This window comes from Ranitomeya imitator, chromosome 6 (genome assembly GCF_032444005.1).
Source record: "Ranitomeya imitator isolate aRanImi1 chromosome 6, aRanImi1.pri, whole genome shotgun sequence".
Lineage (NCBI taxonomy): Eukaryota > Metazoa > Chordata > Amphibia > Anura > Dendrobatidae > Ranitomeya > Ranitomeya imitator.
The window spans coordinates 50,708,364-50,729,562 of NC_091287.1; the positions used below are offsets into that span (position 1 = coordinate 50,708,364).

The 21,199-nt window shown below is 44.9% G+C and overlaps 1 protein-coding gene across 2 annotated transcripts in view; it reads left to right on the plus strand.

Moving 5' to 3' along the window:
• Positions 1–21,199, plus strand: part of ZEB1 (zinc finger E-box binding homeobox 1) — a 151,506-nt gene that overhangs the window by 123,503 nt on the left and 6,804 nt on the right. For both annotated transcript variants that reach the window (XM_069729645.1, XM_069729646.1), the window contains exon 8: positions 16,787–16,967. In XM_069729645.1, the coding sequence (XP_069585746.1) occupies positions 16,787–16,967 (181 nt within the window). The remainder of the gene's footprint in view (positions 1–16,786; positions 16,968–21,199) is intronic.

Below are 21,199 nucleotides of genomic sequence, written 5' to 3' on the forward strand. Positions count from 1 at the left end.
TCTGATTTTTAAAAACCCATTTTTATATAGTTAGTAAAGTGGGACACCTGATCAGAATCCACAACTTTTGACCAGAGTGGAGAACGACTACAAAGCTTATCTCTCACTCTGGAGGACTTTAAAATGCCCTTTTTAATATAGACATGTTAATTTAAGTGGGCACTGTGTCATGCTTACTTTTTCCTCTAGTGGCGCTGTTGGGATATTGACTAGTTAATATTGGGTTACACCACAGATTACAACTGATCACTAGGGGCCTTAAAGGGAAATATTTTGTCATCTGCTTATTGTCAGAGGCTGTACAACGCTCCGATTCCCTTTCAAAACCGTTTAAGTATATTACCTCTTAGACCAATTCTGAGTGCACTATCTCTTCATGTTACTCCATGCTATAGGGCTCAGGTAAAAGTGGGAGAAAAAGCTATTCATGCACAGTGTCCCAACATGTAAGTAAAGACCCTGCCCATAAGCTTAAAATTTGAAAAAAAATCAGGCTGACGCAAAGTAAAAAAAAAAAGTACATCTCCTGTAAGGTGCAGCCATCTGTATCATAAATTGGGGTATTCAAATAACGCTGTATGAACCGGTCATCAGCCAGTATCTGCATAAGTGCAGGTACAAAGTGCTACTGATTGCATGGAGATGTGGAAGCAGGTGATGGTAGTAGGGACCAGGTGTCTAAAGAAAATTTGGTAACGAAGAATAAAGAACATTTATTGTTGAAGTGATGGGCCAGCTTATAGAAATGTGTTGTGCTTGGAACGGTGTAGACTGGAAATTACCCAAATTGTAGAGCATTCCAGAGCACTGGCGCAGCTCGTGTGGAGGGAGTGTGAGATTGGGATTATAGAAGGTGTTGGTCTAATGCAGGGATCCCCAACCTGTTGCTCGGGAGCCACATGTGGCTTGAAGGTCCATGATTTGTGACACCGTACACAGCTGTGAATAGCAGATCTGGATGTGTATATGGGATTAGAGAAATAAATTAATTGCTTAGCTGGAGACAGGGTTTTACTGTCGTATAGAGGTGGTGTTAGAACCTGGATGTGGGAGTACTAGATGGGAGAATACCGAATGAGGAAAGGTGGGAGCACCTAGTTGCAAGTTTACTGCCTCAGTATGGTTTCTGTGGGGAAGCTTTGTGTCCAGTGTGTCTGGGATGCAGTTACTGACAGCTCAGCCATCCAATCAGGTGCAGGGGCATGCTGAGCTGTCTACGTTTTGATTTATAGCTCGGCCATCCAATCTTAGACGGGGAGAAGCTGGGCTTCCTTCAGGTGTTCCCAGTCTCAGATCTCTGCCAGACATAGATTCAGCATTGTGTAGTTTGTTCTCTGTGCCTAGTGCTTTGCTTGTGGATCTTTGTGGTGTCTGATCTTGGACCTTGTTCTGCCCATCCATATTGCTTAGCCCCTTCACTTTGTGAGAGTGATAAGTTTTAATTGGACTCTGTGTAGCGTATGGACAACCAGTGCAATGACTGGCACTGAGTGGATTAATTGGTGTAGCAGCTGGACACAAATGTGATCCTGGCTGCCACATTCAGAATGTATTGCGTAGGAGAGAGTTTCGTAAGCGAGAGACTGATTTAGTAGGTGTCTGCAGTAGTCCTGACAAGAATAAATAAGAGTGACAGTAAGTTTCTGCAGTGTCAAAGGTAAGGAAAGGTTTGACTTCTGGAGATGGTGTTTAAGGTGAAGCTGCCATGAGCTAGCGAGTGATTGGATAATATGGAATGAAGAAAATATATACCTCAAATATAACCCTTAGATAGTGAACATACTGTTTGGGAGTAGAACCGCCCCAAAAAATGTCAGTATCTGGTTTAGAAAGGTTAGCAGAGGGAGAAGACCAGTAGCTCCGTTTTGGAAAGATTCGGTTTCAGACAGAGGAAGGACATATTGGAGACAGCGGACAATCACTGGTATTTTGTAAGAATGTAGGGGTGATGTCAGGAGAAGGTGTCTATAATTAGGTGTCATCAGCAGAGAGATGGTACTGGAAACAAAATCTGCTGATGTTTTGTCCAATGTGTGTGTCTGTGTGTGTATATAGAGAAGGGGTCCTAGGGCTGAACCCTGAGGCTGAACCCAATGGTAAGGGGAAAAGGAGCCAGCAAAAGACACCTTATTGTTGTTGCTTAATTGCTTTTATTGATTCTAAATGTTTTCCTCATTTCTCTGAAGTCACTTGCCTTACAATTTTATGCCTCAGTCTATTAGTATCTGTTGTACAATATACGGTAATAGAATTACAGCGTTGGCCAAGTGGTATTGATGTTGCACAAGTATGGAGTCCAGCTAATTCCCTTTGGTCTCTATGGTAAATTGCCACCTATTGACATGTCACAGCTGAGAGATTTCGCTCTTTTTCCTCTATCAGGGTTTTAGCTTCCAAACATAGTTCTTAATCCTTTAATGTTTCATGGTTTTCTTCGACTTGGCATCCTGAGTGACACAAACATTGTGCGGTGCACCTGTAGCTGCGTCCATCTATCCTAATAGCAGCCAAACATATTCCCGTCACCTAGCCGAGACATTTATACGCTGGGCTGAAGTCTTGTTGCTAGCCTGCCTATATAGTAAAAAATATTATTTTGGTTTTGTTTTTTACTTTTTAGTAAGTATACTTTTTTCTTTTCTGTTCATTTTGCACAGCACAGCCTCTCTCCATGCCCAGACTTGTATTAGTTATGAGATTTCTTCCACTTAACCATCTAGATTAGAAGGTTACACTACAAAAAATCATATATAAAACTGTTAAATGGAAAGGGGTTGCATAAACAAAGAAAAAAATAATAATTTTTTTGTGGTTTTGCTGTAAAGAAGTTTTAGGGGATGACCTTCGTCATTTTGTATGGACTTTTAACTTTTCACACTTTGAACAAGTCTGACCCAAAGCACAAAAATGTCCTCGCAATCAAAACAAAGGTTGACATCTGATGGCCAATTGTACCAATGTAGAACTGTCATCCTTAGACAACTCTGTGATACCGCTTCTTAGCCCCAAGGACAGATCTGTGCCTATGGGTGGCAATGTAGAAAGTGGCAGCCTCTCTAAAGGGTCATATTCAGATTATGCTTCATGCTGTCGGAGTAGTCATCACCACCTGATACTTGTACTGTAGCTCTATGCTGTGAGTGTCCTAGTCCTCTCCGGTGAAGATATGGTTATCCATGACGTGCTGGCCTTTGTGTTTCTTGCCTTTCCTCTCGCTGGTGGACCTGATGCGCTCTAGTAAAAGTCTTAAAGGGACTCTGTGACCTGAATTTGGAGGGAACAATCTTCAGCCATGGAGGCGGGGTTTTTGGGTTTTTGATTCACCCTTTCCTTACCCGCTGGCTGCATGCTGGCTGCAATATTGGATTGAAGTTCATTCTCTGTCCTCCGTAGTACATGCCTGCACAGTGCAATCTTGCCTTGCGCAGGCGTGTACTATGGAGGACAGAGAATGAACTTCAATCCAATATTGCAGACAGCATGCAGCCAGCGGGTAAGGAAAGGGTGAATCAAAAACCCCGCCTCCATGGCTGAAGATTGTTCCCTCCAAATTCAGGTGACAGTGTCCCTTTAACACAATGAAATATCATCCTGGCACATTATAGGAGGCCGCATTTTTCTTCTAATGGTGACCTGGTAACTAACATTTTGGTATTTCAATGCAAGTGCCCCCTAACATTAATAAATCATTAGTGCATGACATCCCGAAAGAGTTGGAAACATTACAATTATTGTAAAATTTAGTAGGTGAAATTCTATACAGTTTAGTTCTAGTTTCTATACGTTTCCCTAACTTTTTATGAAAAATCTACTTGGGTTTACCTTCAGACTTTCCACACTTTTGTCAGGTTGCTCCCTAGACAGGAAGGTGCGATTGACAGGCAACTGTTCTCTCGGGAACAGAAGTGGCAGCAATATTGGTTCCCATTCCACTTTCCGAAAAACCACTTTAAGTACACCTTGAATTACATTTTAACAACTTTCATTTTTATTCTTCCAAAAAAAAATGTATATACAGTACAGACCAAAAGTTTGGACACACCTTCTCTTTCAAAGATTTTTCTGTATTTTCATGACTATGAAAATTGTACATTCACACTGAAGGCATCACAACTATCAATTAACACATGTGGAATTATATACTTAACAAAAAAGTGTGAAACAACTGAAATTGTGTTATATTCTAGGTTCTTCAAAGCAACCACCTTTTGCTTGGATGACTGCTTTGCACACTCTTGGCATTCTCTTGATGATCTTCAAGAGGTAGTCACCGGGAATGTTTTTCACTTCACTGGTGTGCCCTGTCAGGTTTAATAAGTGGGATTTCTTGCCTTATAAATGGAGTTGGGACCATCAGTTGTGTTGAGCAGAAGTCTGGTGATACACAGCTGATAGTCCTACTGAATAGACTGTCAGAATTTGTATTATGGCAAGAAAAAAGCAGCTAAGTAAAGAAAAACGAGTGGCCATCATTACTTTAGGAAATGAAGGTCAGTCAGTCCGAAAAATTTGGAAAACTTTGAAAGTGTCCCCAAGTGCAGTTGCAAACACCATCAAGCACTACAAAGAAACTGGCTCACATGAGGACCGCCCCAGGAAAGGAAGACCAAGAGTCACCTCTGCTTCTGAGGATAAGTTTATCCGAGTCACCAGCCTCAGAAATCGCAGGTTAACAGCAGCTCAGATTAGAGACCAGGTCAATGCCACACAGAGTTCTAGCAGCAGACACATCTCTACAACAACTGTTAAGAGGAGACTTTGTGCAACAGGCCTTCATGGTAAAATAGCTGCTAGGAAACCACTGCTAAGGACAGGCAACAAGCAGAAGAGACTTGTTTGGGCTAAAGAACACAAGGAATGGACATTAGACCAGTGGAAATCTTTGCTTTGGTCTGATGAGTCCAAATTTGAGATCTTTGGTTCCAACCACCGTGTCTTTGTGCGACGCACCATGCCTGGTTCCCACCGTGAAGCATGGAGGAGGAGGGTTGATGGTGTGGGGGTGCTTTGCTGGTGACACTGTTGGGGATTTATTCAAAATTGAAGGCATACTGAACCAGCATGGCTACCACAGCATCTTGCAGCAGCATGCTCTTCCATCCGGTTTGCGTTTATTTGGACCGTCATTTATTTTTCAACAGGACAATGACCCCAAACACACCTCCAGGCTGTGTAAGGGCTATTTGACCAAGAAGGAGAGTGATGGGGTGCTACGCCAGATGACCTGGCCTCCACAGTCACCAGACCTGAACCCAACTGAGATGGTTTGGGGTGAGCTGGACCTCAGAGTGAAGGCAAAAGGGCCAACAAGTGCTAAGCATCTCTGGGAACTCCTTCAAGATTATTGGAAGACCAGTTGTTTCACACTTTTTTGTTAAGTATATAATTCCACATGTTAATTCATAGTTTTGATGCCTTCAGTGTGAATGTACAATTTTCATAGTCATGAAAATACAGAAAAATCTTTAAATGAGAAGGTGTCCAAACCTTTGGTCTGTACTGTGTATGTACAGTGGGGCAAAAAAGTATTTAGTCAGTCAGCAATAGTGCAAGTTCCACCACTTAAAAAGATGAGAGGCGTCTGTAATTTACATCATAGGTAGACCTCAACTATGGGAGACAAACTGAGAAAAAAAAATCCAGAAAATCACATTGTCTGTTTTTTAACATTTTATTTGCATATTATGGTGGAAAATAAGTATTTGGTCAGAAACAAAATTTCATCTCAATACTTTGTAATATATCCTTTGTTGGCAATGACAGAGGTCAAACGTTTTCTGTAAGTCTTCACAAGGTTGCCACACACTGTTGTTGGTATGTTGGCCCATTCCTCCATGCAGATCTCCTCTAGAGCAGTGATGTTTTTGGCTTTTCGCTTGGCAACACGGACTTTCAACTCCCTCCAAAGGTTTTCTATAGGGTTGAGATCTGGAGACTGGCTAGGCCACTCCAGGACCTTGAAATGCTTCTTACGAAGCCACTCCTTCGTTGCCCTGGCGGTGTGCTTTGGATCATTGTCATGTTGAAAGACCCAGCCACGTTTCATCTTCAATGCCCTTGCTGATGGAAGAAGGTTTGCACTCAAAATCTCACGATACATGGCCCCATTCATTCTTTCATGTACCCGGATCAGTCGTCCTGGTCCCTTTGCAGAGAAACAGCCCCAAAGCATGATGTTTCCACCACCATGCTTTACAGTAGGTATGGTGTTTGATGGATGCAACTCAGTATTCTTTTTCCTCCAAACACGACAAGTTGTGTTTCTACCAAACAGTTCCAGTTTGGTTTCATCAGACCATAGGACATTCTCCCAAAACTCCTCTGGATCATCCAAATGCTCTCTAGCAAACTTCAGACGGGCCCAGACATGCACTGGCTTAAGCAGTGGGACACATCTGGCACTGCAGGATCTGAGTCCATGGTGGCATAGTGTGTTACTTATGGTAATCCTTGTTACATTGGTCCCAGCTCTCTGCAGTTCATTCACTAGGTCCCCCCGCGTGGTTCTGGGATTTTTGCTCACCGTTCTTGTGATCATTCTGACCCCACGGGGTGGGATTTTGCGTGGAGCCCCAGATCGATGGAGATTATCAGTGGTCTTGTATGTCTTCCATTTTCTAATTATTGCTCCCACTGTTGATTTCTTCACTCCAAGCTGGTTGGCTATTGCAGATTCAGTCTTCCCAGCCTGGTGCAGGGCTACAATTTTGTTTCTGGTGTCCTTTGACAGCTCTTTGGTCTTCACCATAGTGGAGTTTGGAGTCAGACTGTTTGAGGGTGTGCACAAGTGTATTTTTATACTGATAACAAGTTTAAACGGGTGCCATTACTACAGGTAATGAGTGGAGGAAAGAGGAGACTCTTAACCCCTTCATGACCCAGGCTATTTTGACCTTAAAGACCTTGCCGTTTTTTGCAATTCTGACCAGTGTCCCTTTATGAGGTAATAACTCAGGAACGCTTCAACGGATCCTAGTGGTTCTGAGATTGTTTTTTCGTGACATATTGGGCTTCATGTTAGTGGTAAATTTAGGCCGATAATTTTTGCGTTTATTTCTAAAAAAATCGGAATTTTGGCGAAAATTTAGAAAATTTCGCAATTTTCAAATTTTTAATTTTTATTCTGTAAAACCAGAAAGATATGTGACACAAAATAGTTAATAAATAACATTTCCCACATGTCTACTTTACATCAGCACAATTTTGAAACCAAAATTTTTTTTTGCTAGGAAGTTATAAGGGTTAAAATTTGACCAACGATTTCTCATTTTTACAACAAAATTTACAACACCATTTTTTTTAGGGACCACCTCACATTTGAAGTCACTTTGAGGGGTCTATATGAGAGAAAATACCCAAAAGTGACACCATTCTAAAAACTGCACCCCTCAAGGTACTCAAAACCACATTCAAGTAGTTTATTAACCCTTCAGGTGTTTCACAGCAGCAGAAGCAACATGGAAGGAAAAAATGAACATTTAACTTTTTAGTCACAAAAATGATCTTTTAGCAACATTTTTTTTATTTTCCCAAGGTTAAAAGGAGAAACTCAACCCCAAAAGTTGTTGTCCAATTTGTCCTGAGTACGCTGAAACCTCATATGTGGGGGGCAACCACTGTTTGGGCGCACGGCAGGGCTCAGAAGGGAAGGAGCGCCATTTGATTTTTTGAATGAAAAACTAGCTCCCATCTTTAGCGGACACCATGTCGCATTTGGAGAGCCCCTGTGTGCCTAAACATTGGAGCTCCCCCACATGTGACCCCATTTTGGAAACTAGACCACCCAAGGAACTTATCTAGATGCATATTGAGCACTTTGAACCCCCAGGTGCTTCACAAATTGATCCATAAATATGAAAAAGTACTTTTTTTTCACAAAAATTTTATTTTAGCCTCAATTTTTTCCATTTTCACATGGGCATCAGGCTAAAATGGATGCTAAAATTTGTTGGGCAATTTCTCCTGAGTGCACTGATATCTCACATGTGGGGGTAAACCACTGTTTGGGCGCACGGCAAGGCTCGGAAGGGAAGGAGCGCCATTTGACTTTTTGAATGAAAAATTAGCTCCAATCTTTAGCGGACACCATGTCGTGTTTGGAGAGCCCCTGTGTGCCTAAACATTGGAGCTCCCCCACATGTGACCCCATTTTGGAAACTAGACCACCCAAGGAACTTATCTAGATGCATATTGAGCACTTTGAACCCCCAGGTGCTTCACAAATTGATCCATAAGTATGAAAAAGTACTTTTTTTTCACAAAAATTTTATTTTAGCCTCAATTTTTTCCATTTTCACATGGGCATCAGGCTAAAATGGATGCTAAAATTTGTTGGGCAATTTCTCCTGAGTGCACTGATATCTCACATGTGGGGGTAAACCACTGTTTGGGCGCACGGCAAGGCTCGGAAGGGAAGGAGCGCCATTTGACTTTTTGAATGAAAAATTAGCTCCAATCTTTAGCGGACACCATGTCGTGTTTGGAGAGCCCCTGTGTGCCTAAACATTGGAGCTCCCCCACATGTGACCCCATTTTGGAAACTAGACCACCCAAGGAACTTATCTAGATGCATATTGAGCACTTTGAACCCCCAGGTGCTTCACAAATTGATCCATAAGTATGAAAAAGTACTTTTTTTTCACAAAAATTTTGTTTTAGCCTCAATTTTTTCCGTTTTTACATGGGCATCAGGCTAAAATGGATGCTAAAATTTGTTGGGCAATTTCTCCTGAGTGCACTGATATCTCACATGTGGGGGTAAACCACTGTTTGGGCGCACGGCAAGGCTCGGAAGGGAAGGAGCGCCATTTGATTTTTTGAATGGAAAATTAGCTCCAATCTTTAGCGGACACCATGTCGCGTTTGGAGAGCCCCTGTGTGCCTAAACATTGGAGCTCCCCCACATGTGACCCCATTTTGGAAACTAGACCACCCAAGGAACTTATCTAGATGCATATTGAGCACTTTGAACCCTCAGGTGCTTCACAAATTGATCCATAAATATGAAAAAGTACTTTTTTTCACAAAAATTTTATTTTAGCCTCAATTTTTTCTATTTTCACATGGGCATCAGGCTAAAATGGATGCTAAAATTTGTTGGCCAATTTCTTCTGAGTACACTGATATCTCACATGTGGGGGTAAACCACTGTTTGGGCGCACGGCAAGGCTCGGAAGGGAAGTAGCGCCATTTGACTTTTTGAATGAAAAATTAGCTCCAATCTTTAGCGGACACCATGTCGCGTTTGGAGAGCCCCTATGTGCCTAAACATTGGAGCTCCCCCACATGTGACCCCATTTTGGAAACTAGACCACCCAAGGAACTTATCTAGATGCATATTGAGCACTTTGAACCCCCAGGTGCTTCACAAATTGATCCATAAGTATGAAAAAGTACTTTTTTTTCACAAAAATTTTATTTTAGCCTCAATTTTTTTCCATTTTCACATGGGCATCAGGCTAAAATGGATGCTAAAATTTGTTGGGCAATTTCTCCTGAGTACACTGATATCTCACATGTGGGGGTAAACCACTGTTTGGGCGCACGGCAAGGCTCGGAAGGGAAGGAGCGCCATTTGACTTTTTGAATGGAAAATTAGCTCCAATCTTTAGCGGACACCATGTCGCGTTTGGAGAGCCCCTGTGTGCCTAAACATTGGAGCTCCCCCACATGTGACCCCATTTTGGAAACTAGACCACCCAAGGAACTTATCTAGATGCATATTGAGCACTTTGAACCCTCAGGTGCTTCACAAATTGATCCATAAATATGAAAAAGTACTTTTTTTTCACAAAAATTTTATTTTAGCCTCAATTTTTTCCATTTTCACATGGGCATCAGGCTAAAATGGATGCTAAAATTTGTTGGGCAATTTCTCCTGAGTACACTGATATCTCACATGTGGGGGTAAACCACTGTTTGGGTGCACGGCAAGGCTCGGAAGGGAAGGAGCGCCATTTGACTTTTTGAATGGAAAATTAGCTCCATTCATTAGCGGACACCATGTTGCGTATGGAAGGTACGTAGTGTATGTCAGGTTGTTGTGTGTGGTGTAGTATTCACCACACACACACACCAACCTGACGTACTCTATACCAAACTACACACCAACCTGACGTACACAACGCCATACACACCAACCTGACACACTACGTCAGGTTGGAGTGTGTGGTGTAGTGTACGTCAGGTTGGGGTGTGGTGTAGTGTACGTCAGGTTGGTGTGTGTGGTGTAGTGTACATCATACACACACACCAACCTGACGTACACTATACCACACCACACAACAATCTGACGTACACTACTCCATACACACCAACCTGACACACTACGTCAGGTTGGAGTGTGTGGTGTAGTGTACGTCAGGTTGGGGTGTGGTGTAGTTTATGTCAGGTTGGTGTGTGTGGTGTAGTGTACACCATACACACACACCAATCTGACGTACACTATACACCACACACCAACCTGACGTACACTACGCCATACACACCAACCTGACACTACGTCAGGTTGGAGTGTGTGGTGTAGTGTACGTCAGGTTGGGGTGTGGTGTAGTTTGTCAGTTTGGTGTGTGTGGTGTAGTGTACACCATACACACACACACCAATCTGACGTAAACTATACACCGCACACCAACCTGACGTACACTACGCCATACACACCAACCTGACACTACGTCAGGTTGGAGTGTGTGGTGTAGTGTACGTCAGGTTGGGGTGTGGTGTAGTGTACGTCAGGTTGGGGTGTGTGGAGTAGTGTACACCATATACACACACACCAACCTGACGTACACTATACCACACCACACACCAACCTCATGTACACTACGCCATACACACCAACCTGACACACTACGTCAGGTTGGAGTGTGTGGTGTAGTGTACGTCAGGTTGGGGTGTGGTGTAGTGTACGTCAGGTTGGGGTGTGTGGAGTAGTGTACACCATATACACACACACCAACCTGACGTACACTATACCACACCACACACCAACCTCATGTACACTACGCCATACACACCAACCTGACACACTACGTCAGGTTGGAGTGTGGTGTAGTGTACGTCAGGTTGGGGTGTGTGGTGTAGTGTACATCATACACACACACCAACCTGACGTACACTATACCACACCACACACCAATCTGACGTACACTACTCCATACACACCAACCTGACACACTACGTCAGGTTGGAGTGTGTGGTGTAGAGTACGTCAGGTTGGGGTGTGGTGTAGTGTACGTCAGGTTGGGGTGTGTGTGTGGTGTTGTGTATATCAGCCTGGTGTGGGTGAGTTCTGTAGGGGAATGTCAGGATGTGTTTAGTCCACGGACGCGTGATGAATTCTGAAGCATTCATTCAAACACAGTCCAGGTTTGTCGGGACACGTTTCACATTGGAAACGAGTTTCCCTTCGAATCCCCCTTTTATAGCACACCCGGCACCTTTTTTTTGCTCTCCCCTCACAAGGAAAATGTTGCCCTGGTACCATACGGGAGACTTGAGTTCCAGGGGTGCTGGGGCCCGCTCCTTCCTCGCCTCCAAACATTAGGGCCTTTATCACCGCCTCCTGGAACTGAAGGAAGGTGTTGTTGGTCTGGCCTGCACATCGTGATAGCACGTATGCGTTATACAGTGCCATTTGCACGATGTGCACAGCCAGTTTTTTATACCACACCTTCGTCTTCCGCATGGCACTATAGGGCTGGAGGACTTGATCAGAAAGATCAACTCCCCCCATGTGTTTGTTGTACCCCAGGGCACAGTCCGGTTTGTGGACCTGTGCTGGGGTACCTCGAACAGTGCTGGCCGTGGTGCCGGGACCATGGATTGTGGTCAAGAAAAAGACGTCCCTTTTGTCTTTGAACTTGACCGCAAGCATGTTGCCTCTACATTGGGCCCGGCTCTCACCCTTTGGGAGAACCTGCTCAATTAGTGACAAAGGGAGACCCCTCTTGTTTCTGCGCACGGTACCGCAAGCGACGGTAGCTCTGGCAGAGAGGGATTGAAAGAGTGGGATGCTTGTATAAAAGTTATCAACGTACAGATGGTAACCTTTATCAAGCAGTGGGTGGACCAAATCCCACACTATTTTCCCACTCACCCCCAGAGCAGGTGGACAATCTGGGGGCTGGATACTGCTGTCCTTTCCTTGATAAACTCTAAAGCTGAGAGTGTACCCTGAGGTACTCTCGCAGATCTTATAGAGTTTTATCCCGTACCTTGCCCTTTTGCTGGGCAGGTACTGACGGAACTGAAGCCTCCCTTTGAAGTGGATGAGGGATTCATCCACACAAATTTCCCTTTGGGGAATGTACACTTCAGCAAACTTGTTGCTGAAGTGTTCGATGACCGGCCGAATTTTGAACAGTCTATCAAAATTCGGGTCATCGCGAGGAAGGATGTCCGTGTTGTCCCTAAAGTGGAGAAATTTATGAATCGCCTCAAAACGTTTGCGTATCATAACCATGCCATATAATGGAGTTTGATATAAAATATCAGTACTCCAGTATTGGCGAATTTCTGGTTTCTTCACAATTCCCATGTGAAGGACCAGTCCCCAATATTTCATCATTTCTACAGAGTCAACGGGACTCCAAGTAGTAAATGATGAACTTGGGTTTTCGGCAAAAAATTGCAGGGCGTACAAATTTGTTTGCTCCACCATGAGACTGACGATTGACTCCGAGAAAAAGACTTTGAAAAAGTCTATTTCCCGGAGGTTGGCAGTCTCAAATTGGATTCCTGATTGGGGAATGAAATCAGGAATCCGTGGAGCAAAATTTTCAGGGACAGGGGTCCAGACGGGGGCACTAGTGCTAGGTTGGGCGTCACTAGCACTAGGTTGGGGGTCACTTACACTTGGCTCCGACTCTCCTCCCCTGGGCTCCGGCTCTCCTCCCCTGGGCTCCGGACGATTTCTCGACCTGCGACATCTTGGGGGTGGCGAGTCGGTGTCACTAGAGGAGGAAGAGTGGGAGGAATACAGAAAAGTGGGGTCCTCTCCCTCACTATCAGCTTCGGAGGCAAGAAAGGAATATGCCTCCTCAGCTGTGTACAGCCTTTGTGACTGGGATGACTGGGATGAGCGGGACATTGTGTGTGTGGTGTGTGTAAAAAGCTAAACTTTATTATAGTGTGCGTGTGTGTATGTGCGAGTGTTTGGTGAAACTTTCTACTGCAGGAGGGGGCTGCCAGGCGCGGGGGCGGCTGCCAGGCGCGGGGGCGGCTGCCAGGAGCGGGGGCGGCTGCCAGGAGCGGGGGCGGCTGCCAGGAGCGGAGGCGGATGTCAGGAGCGGAGGCGGATGTCAGGAGCGGAGGCGGATGTCAGGAGCTGAGGCGGATGTCAGGGGTGGCTGTCAGGGGCGGGGGCGGCTGTCAGGGGCGGAGGCGGATGTCAGGAGCGGGGGCGGATGTCAGGAGCGGGGGCGGATGTCAGGAGCGGGGGCAGATGTCAGGAGCGGGGGCGGATGTCTGGAGCGGAGGCGGATGTCTGGAGCGGAGGCGGATGTCAGGAGCGGGGGCGGATGTCTGGAGCGGAGGCGGATGTCTGGAGCGGGGGCGGATGTCAGGAGCGGGGGCGGATGTCAGGAGCGGGGGCGGATGTCTGGAGCGGAGGCGGATGTCAGGAGCGGGGGTGGCAGAGGCGATGCAGTAGCAGATGGAATCAGCAGCAGCAGGGGTGATCGGGGGACGGGGGGTGATCAGGGGGATGGGGGGTGATCAGGGGGACGGGGGGTGATCAGGGGGACGGGGGGTGATCAGGGAGGCAGGGGGTGATCAGGGGGGCAGTGGGTGATCACTGGGGACAGGAGGGGGCTGTCAGGCGCAGGGGGGCAGAGGCGATGCAGTAGCAGCAGTAGATGGAATCGGCGGCAGCAGCAGGGGATGATCTGGGGGACGGGGGTGATCAGGGGGGCAGAGGGTGATCAGGAGGGCAGAGGGTGATCAGGGGGGCAGAGGGTGATCACCGGGGGACAGGAGGGGGCTGTCAGGCGCGGGGGGCAGAGGCGATGCGACAGCAGCAGATGGAATCGGCAGCAGCAGCAGGGGGGTGATCAGGGTGGCGATCAGGGGGGCAGGGGGTGATCAGGGGGGCAGGGGGTGATCAGGGGGGCAGGAGGTGATCAGGGGGGCAGGGGGTGATCACCGAGGGGCAGGGGGAGGCTGTCAGGCACGGGGGGCTGAGGCAATGCAGCAGGAGCAGATGAAATCTGCTGCAGCAGCAGGGGGGCGATCAGGGGGGCAGGGGGTGATCAGGGGGGCAAGGGGGGGGAGGGGGTGATCAGGGGGTGATCAGGGGGGCAGGGGTGATCAGGGGGGCAGGGGGTGCTCAAGTGGGCAGGGGGTGATCACCAGGGGGCAGGCGGGGGCTGTCAGGAGCTGGGAGAGCTGAGGTGATAGAGTTGGCAGCAGCAGCAGGGGGGGGGGGGTGAAAAGGGGGGCAGGGGGTAAGATCGGGGGGGAGGGTGATCAGGGGGGCAGAGCGCAGAGGTGGATGGCAGAGAGGGGAGTACCTGGCGGCGGCGGCGGCGGCAGGAGCACAGGCAGCGGCGGCAGGAGCAGCGGCAGAGGCGGCAGGAGCCGCGGCAGAGCAGCAGCAGCGGCGGCGATCGGCGGCGATCGGGGGCAAGTATAAACGCAGGGTCCTCGTTCTCCAGCTTCCAGCAACGGGATGAGTCTGGAGAACGAGGACAGACATATTTTACTCCGCCCCTACAGATCTGATTGGAGAGCTAGCGTCACATGGACGCTAGCTCCAATCAGAGCTGAAGGGGGTGAAATAAAGGTCACCCGGAGCGATCGTACACCCGGGGGGGCAAAGCCACCCCCCCTGGGGTGAAGTACAGGTCCCCCTGCACCTGCGGGTACGGTGACATTTAAATGACCCCGGTCACCGGACCCGCAGGGAAGCATTCCCGCCATGACGCCACGTAGGCGTCACAGGTCGGATTGGCACCGACTTTCATGACGCCTACGTGGCGTCAAAGGTCGGGAAGGGGTTAAAGAAGAAGTTACAGGTCTGTGAGAGCCAGAAATCTTGATTGTTTGTTTCTGACCAAATACTTATTTTCCACCATAAAATGCAAAAATAATGATAAAAAAACAGACAATGTGATTTTCTGGATTTTTTTTTCTCAGTTTGTCTCCCATAGTTGAGGTCTACCCATGATGTAAATTACAGACGCCTCTCATCTTTTTAAGTGGTGGAACTTGCACTATTGCTGACTGACTAAATACTTTTTTGCCCCACTGTATGTGTGTGTATATATATATATATATATATATATATATATATATATATATATATTGTCCGAGGGTATGAAAGTTTCTTTTGTGAGTGCTTAGACTAGTTTAAAAATAAAGACCCGTAGAAGCGAAACAGAGCGTGAAATGGCCGTCATCTTTGCACTCTCCAGCCCCCAACCTGCCTAAGGTGTTTTAAACCGTTTTTGGACCAATAAAGTTTGGATTTTATTCCAGTGAGTGCTACGTCTTTTCTTTTCACTTGGATTATAAAAATAAAAGAAGTCCTAAAAGCTCAACACTTGCCCATTCCCTGCCGACCTCTATTTCATGGTCCTGTCTCTACACATTAGAAATGCTCGTTTTGCAGGTCACTGCTATGATCAACGATGGGTTGAGCAGACATTTTTAGCCTTTACTGGTGTCGAGACAAGACCGGGAAATAGGGATCAGCAGAGATTAAAGTGTGAGACCTGAAGCTGCGGGGGTTGGTGAGGCTTATTCTTTTAAAGGGAACCTGTCACCCCCAAAATCGAAGGTGAGCTAAGCCCACCAGCATCAGGGGCTTATCTACAGCATTCTGTAATGCTGTAGATAAGCCCCCGATGTATCCTGAAAGAGGAGAAGAAGAGGTTAGATTATACTCACCCAGGGGCGGTCCCGCTGCGGTCCGGTCCAATGGGTGTCGCGGTCCGGGGCCTCCCATCTTCTTACGATGATCTATAAAATGCTGTAGATAAACCCCTGATGTCCGGTGGACTTAGCTCACCTTCGATTTTGGGGGCAACAGGTTCCCTTTAACACCAATTTGAGCCCTTTTAAAAAGATTGACCCAATAAAAAGTTGTGAACCATGATGATCTTGGGTGTTTTATTTATCACGACTCTCACAGATCCACAGTAGTGCTGCTGATGTCCCCCAGCGGGTCTTGTTGGGTAACCGCTGCAGCCAGTCATCTGCCAATTGGCTGCAGTGGTCACATTCCATTCAAGCCACAAGAGCTAAGTGTTTCCTTCTTTCCACCTGAACCAAATCAATGGTCACTGATCGGCTGCAGTGATCAACTGACACATCCCGCTGTGCAACATGAGCAGCAGTACCCTGGATCAGCTGGGGTCCGGGGTTAAGTTTAGCAGTCAGTTGATGCCCCTCAACAGAAGAGCAGTCCAGGAAACCTGAGGATAAATGAGGAGCGGTGGGGCAATGATGGGCCAATTTTAAAAGTACTTTTCATTTAATAGACTACAAATTTCATTGTTGTCAATTAGAACAAATAGAAATAACAGCCGTCATTGGGCTCAGACATCTGTATGCACCACTGATTTCATGACTGAGCAGTCGCAACTATGCATAATGCTCACAATTCTCAGATTTCATTTCCATAATGTTATATACAGTAATTTATGATGCAGCAGTCCAGCTAAGGGTGTAATAAGCGTTAGATTGCAATATTCATTCATCCGAATGATGGGTGGGTGCACGGACCACACTGCGCTTCAGGAGACAATAATAACTTGAGCTTAATTTTGCAATTTTTTGATTCTAGGACGAGAGACAGGATACGAGTTCTGAGGGAGTATCCAATGTAGAAGATCAAAATGATTCTGATTCCACTCCACCCAAAAAGAAATTGAAAAAGACGGAGAACGGCCTGTACGCCTGTGACCTCTGTGATAAAATATTCCAGAAGAGCAGCTCCTTGCTGAGGCACAAGTATGAACATACAGGTGTGTAGTCATTGTAACCCTGTCTATGCATTATCCAATCAAAGTACTGGCAGCTACAAAGATACAGAATTGTTTTGGATTATTTCCAGAATCTCATTCATTTTCATAAAGCATAATAAATGCATACTTTAATATTAATATACAGACCAAGTCCAACACCTGAATGTCCTCGAAAAAGCAATTTTTCTAAATGGCTATACCCGTAGAGATAAAAGAAAATATAAAAAAATCAAAAAGTAATGTTGAATGAGGCACACCTGTACTACCAGGGATAGTCTGCTAAATACTAAGGATATATTGGGTCAGACGTCTACCGATCACACATTGATGGCCTGTTCTACCCTATGTGTATTCCCAGAGATGCCGTTTAAGTAAAGTGTTTGCTAACTTTATGTAGGTTGCGCCGTCCACTTTATTCTAGTAAGTACAAAAACAATGTAGAAAATAGAAGTGCGCACAATCAGCCTGTTACACCAATTTCACCTCCCTGTAGCTGGAAAGCGTGCTTCAGCCACTCCGGACTATGGGTGCTCATTCAGAGGAAAAAAAAACTGTCTCAAATGGTAAAAGGCTTGAAGGAAAAGAAGAGCACTCACCGTCCGTACAAAAGGTCCGTTCTTTATTGATTTATGGCTTCACAGTAAAATAGCAGGACATGGCAGGGAGAAACAATGGAGAAGGACATAAATGAGGACAACCAGCAGAGGGCGCCTCTTATGAACTCGAGCCTGGGAGCTTTCTAGGAAAGTTCCCACGATCTAGGGACAACCAGCAGAGGGCGCCTCACCGCAAATGAAGGTAAATATAGGTCATTGACCTACTTTACCTTCATTCCCCGGGGTTTTGCAGCCAGGAGCAACTCTGCATTAACAGAGCTCATGGCTGCAAAATATTTTAACCCCTTCAGATGGATTTACATCGTTGGACGTTACAGATCTTCGGACGGTATGGATATTGTTGGTTTATTTTTTTTGTGTTACAGATCGAGGGTCTTCAGTGATTGGATTGAGCATAGAATAAAATATTACAACAACCTTTGTGATTTTTTTCATTAAAATAATTTTTAATAATGTTTTTGTGGTTTTTTTTTTTTAACCCTTTACTACTATTGGATTAATAATGGATAGGTGTCATAATTGACGCCTCTCCATTATTAATTTGGCTTAATGTCACCTTACAATAGCAAGGTGGCATTAACCCTTCATTACCCCATATCCCACCGCTGCACGGGAATGGGAGGAGAGTGGCCAAGTGCCAGAATAGGCGCATCGTCCAGATGTGCCTATTCTGGTGTGGCTGGGGGCAGATGTTTTTAGTCAGGGGGAGGGGGGCAATAACCATGGACCCTCTCCAGGCTATTAATATCTGCCCTCAGTCACTGGCTTTACTACTCTGGCGGAGAAAATTGCGCGGGAGCCCACACCAATTTTTTCCGCCATTTAACCCTTTAATTTAATAGCTAGAACGGCCAAATTTTGCATATACACACTACTAACAGTAGTGTGGAATATGCAAAAAAAATGGTGATATGAGATGGTTTACTGTATGTAATCATGTCTCATATCATGTTGGGTCTGAGAAGGAGATAGCAAAAGCTATATATATATATATATATATATTTATTTATTTATTTTTACACATGGATCCCTTGTATATCCGTATGTCGGTTTTGCAAGCCTGCGAGAAAAACACGCAGTACGGATGCCATACGGATTACATACGGAGGATGCCATGCGCAAAATACGCTGATACACCCTGCCTACGGAGGAGCTACGGACCACTATTTTGGGGACTTTTCAGCGTATTACGGCCGTAATATACGTACCGTATTGTCTTACGCCGAGTGTGACTCCAGCCTTAGGAGTCAACTAGAGATGAGCAAGAAGACTCTCGCCTCCACTCTGCTGCTCCGAGGCAGTTGAATAAAGGCAGTGCAGTTATTTTTATTTTTGTTCAGCTTTAAAGTCACCAATTTTTAATAATCATATAAAAAAGTTTTATATATTTTAGGATGAACTCTCAATCCTTTCTAGTGTCCAAAAAGTTGCAAAATTTGCATATTTTTTTGCCATTTTGCGCTGGCTTAGCATTTTTCTTAAAGGAGGTATTCTTAAGTTGTGTCTTGAGCGGCTAAGAGCACTGCTGTTTCCTTACTTCCTGGCTTCTAGAAGGGTGGACTCTTCTCCTTGAATGATAGATATGGTGAAGAGTAAAACTATAGTAATAGTATAACTATAAAGCTCAGAACAAGTTTTGCTGTAACACCTTCAGCTACCATTGGTTTGTACTACACTTCTATCCCTATGTTTGTTCATAGAGGTAATCAGGCAATTGAACACCTAACTTGGACAGAGCTACAGTCTGGTGATGTTACAAGAGGGAGATGAGCAGAAACTTCTGTATAGAACTCAATGGGCTGGAGAGAGGTGGCTGGTATGCTAAGAGTTAACATCTCCAAGTACTGCGCACACTTGAGTAGCTCTAGAGACCAGAGTACAGGAGAATGACCGCAAGTAGAAAAGGCAAGACTATTGAAACTTTGCTTTTTTCATGCTGTCTAAATAATTAAAACAATATAACTTAAGAACACCCCTTTTCAGTGTCCGGGCTTAGCCAACAGTGAATAATAAATTCCATTTTATGTTCATATACTCAATAAAGTTGAATAAAAAGATGTGCGTACTGCGTTCCGACCACTGGTCCAGTCCTCTGTTGAAGTCTAACTTCACTTCTGTCTCCGGTATCCTTGCCTCTGGGATCTCCTGGTTGCTTTTATTGCCTAGATCCCTTATGTCATGATATTGCAGAGCCTAAGAAGGAACAGACTTGCCCAGGAGATGCTGACTTTTACAGGAGTTAAGTTTGTCTACAACAGGGAAGTGGACCAGTTGTCAGAACTGGGTACCACAAATCTTTTTGCTCCTCTCTATTATCTCTATTATCCAATTAAAAATTTTTAAAAATTTTTTTTTTTTTTGTTTTTTTTATACATGACAGACATGCTGCATTCCATCTCGCTCGAAATGTAAAATCAATAGAAACAAAATAATGAAAGGACATAGGTTCTGTAGAAGGACGTAGATCTGGGGATTTATTATGATGGAATATAGGCTGAACTGGATGGACAAATGTCTTTTTTCGGCCTTACTAACTATGTTACTATGTTACTATACTGCCTCAATAACCTTAAAGACCGTTTTTTCAAAATACAGAAAAAAAATTTTTTTTTAAATTGCCGAACTTCAGGGGAATATAAGTTTATTAAACTTTAAAAAGTTGCCCAGCAGCCTAAATTCCCGTACATGGTACCTGGAGGTCAAGTAAATTGTGCCCACAATCAGGAATAGCAGCATTTTGAACGCTGCTTGCAAAACGCTGCGCTCTACATTACAAGTACAGTGGATTGGATTTATAGCAATCCCATGCCCACTGTGCTTCTATTTAATGCTGCATAAACTCACCGGCGGTGTGGGTATGTGATCCTCAGCATGTTCATTTCAGCAGTGAAGATGCAGCGTTTTTGCAGGCATCAAAAGCAGGCTTCCAAAACGCTACTATTCCTGATTGTGAGCACATAGCGTTAGACTGGCACTTTATTTATTCCGTACGGTGAACACTATAAAAAAAATTTTTAAAAACACATAACAGTCACTTCTCATCATACTGAGACACAAGAAATTGAATTAAAAGCTATCAAAAAGACATACACTGTGTTCAAAATTATTATACAAATTGGATTTGTGTCATAAAGATTTAATTGTTTTGTATTTCAAATAAACTCGTGGATGGTATTGTGCATCAGGGCTCAATGGATCACTGAAATCAATCTTAAACACATGTGATAATTAGTTTTCCAGGTGATTCTAATTAAAGGAAAACTACTTAGAAATGATGATCCACATTATTAAGCAGGCCACGGGTTTCAAGCAATTTGGGAAATAAAGTTTCTCTCTGCTGCTGAAAAGCATTAAATAGTGCAATGCCTTGGACAAGGTATGAAAACATTAGATATTTCACGAAAACTTAAGAGTGATCATCATACTGTGAAGAGATTTGTGACTGAAACAGAGCACAGACAGAGTTCATGCAGATAAAGGCACAATGAGGAAGGTTTCTGCCAGACAAATTCATTGGATTAAGAGCACAGCTGCCAAAATACCATTACAAAGCAGCAAACAGATATTTGAGGCTGCTGGTGCCTCTGGAGTCTCTCGTACCTCAAGGTGTAGGAT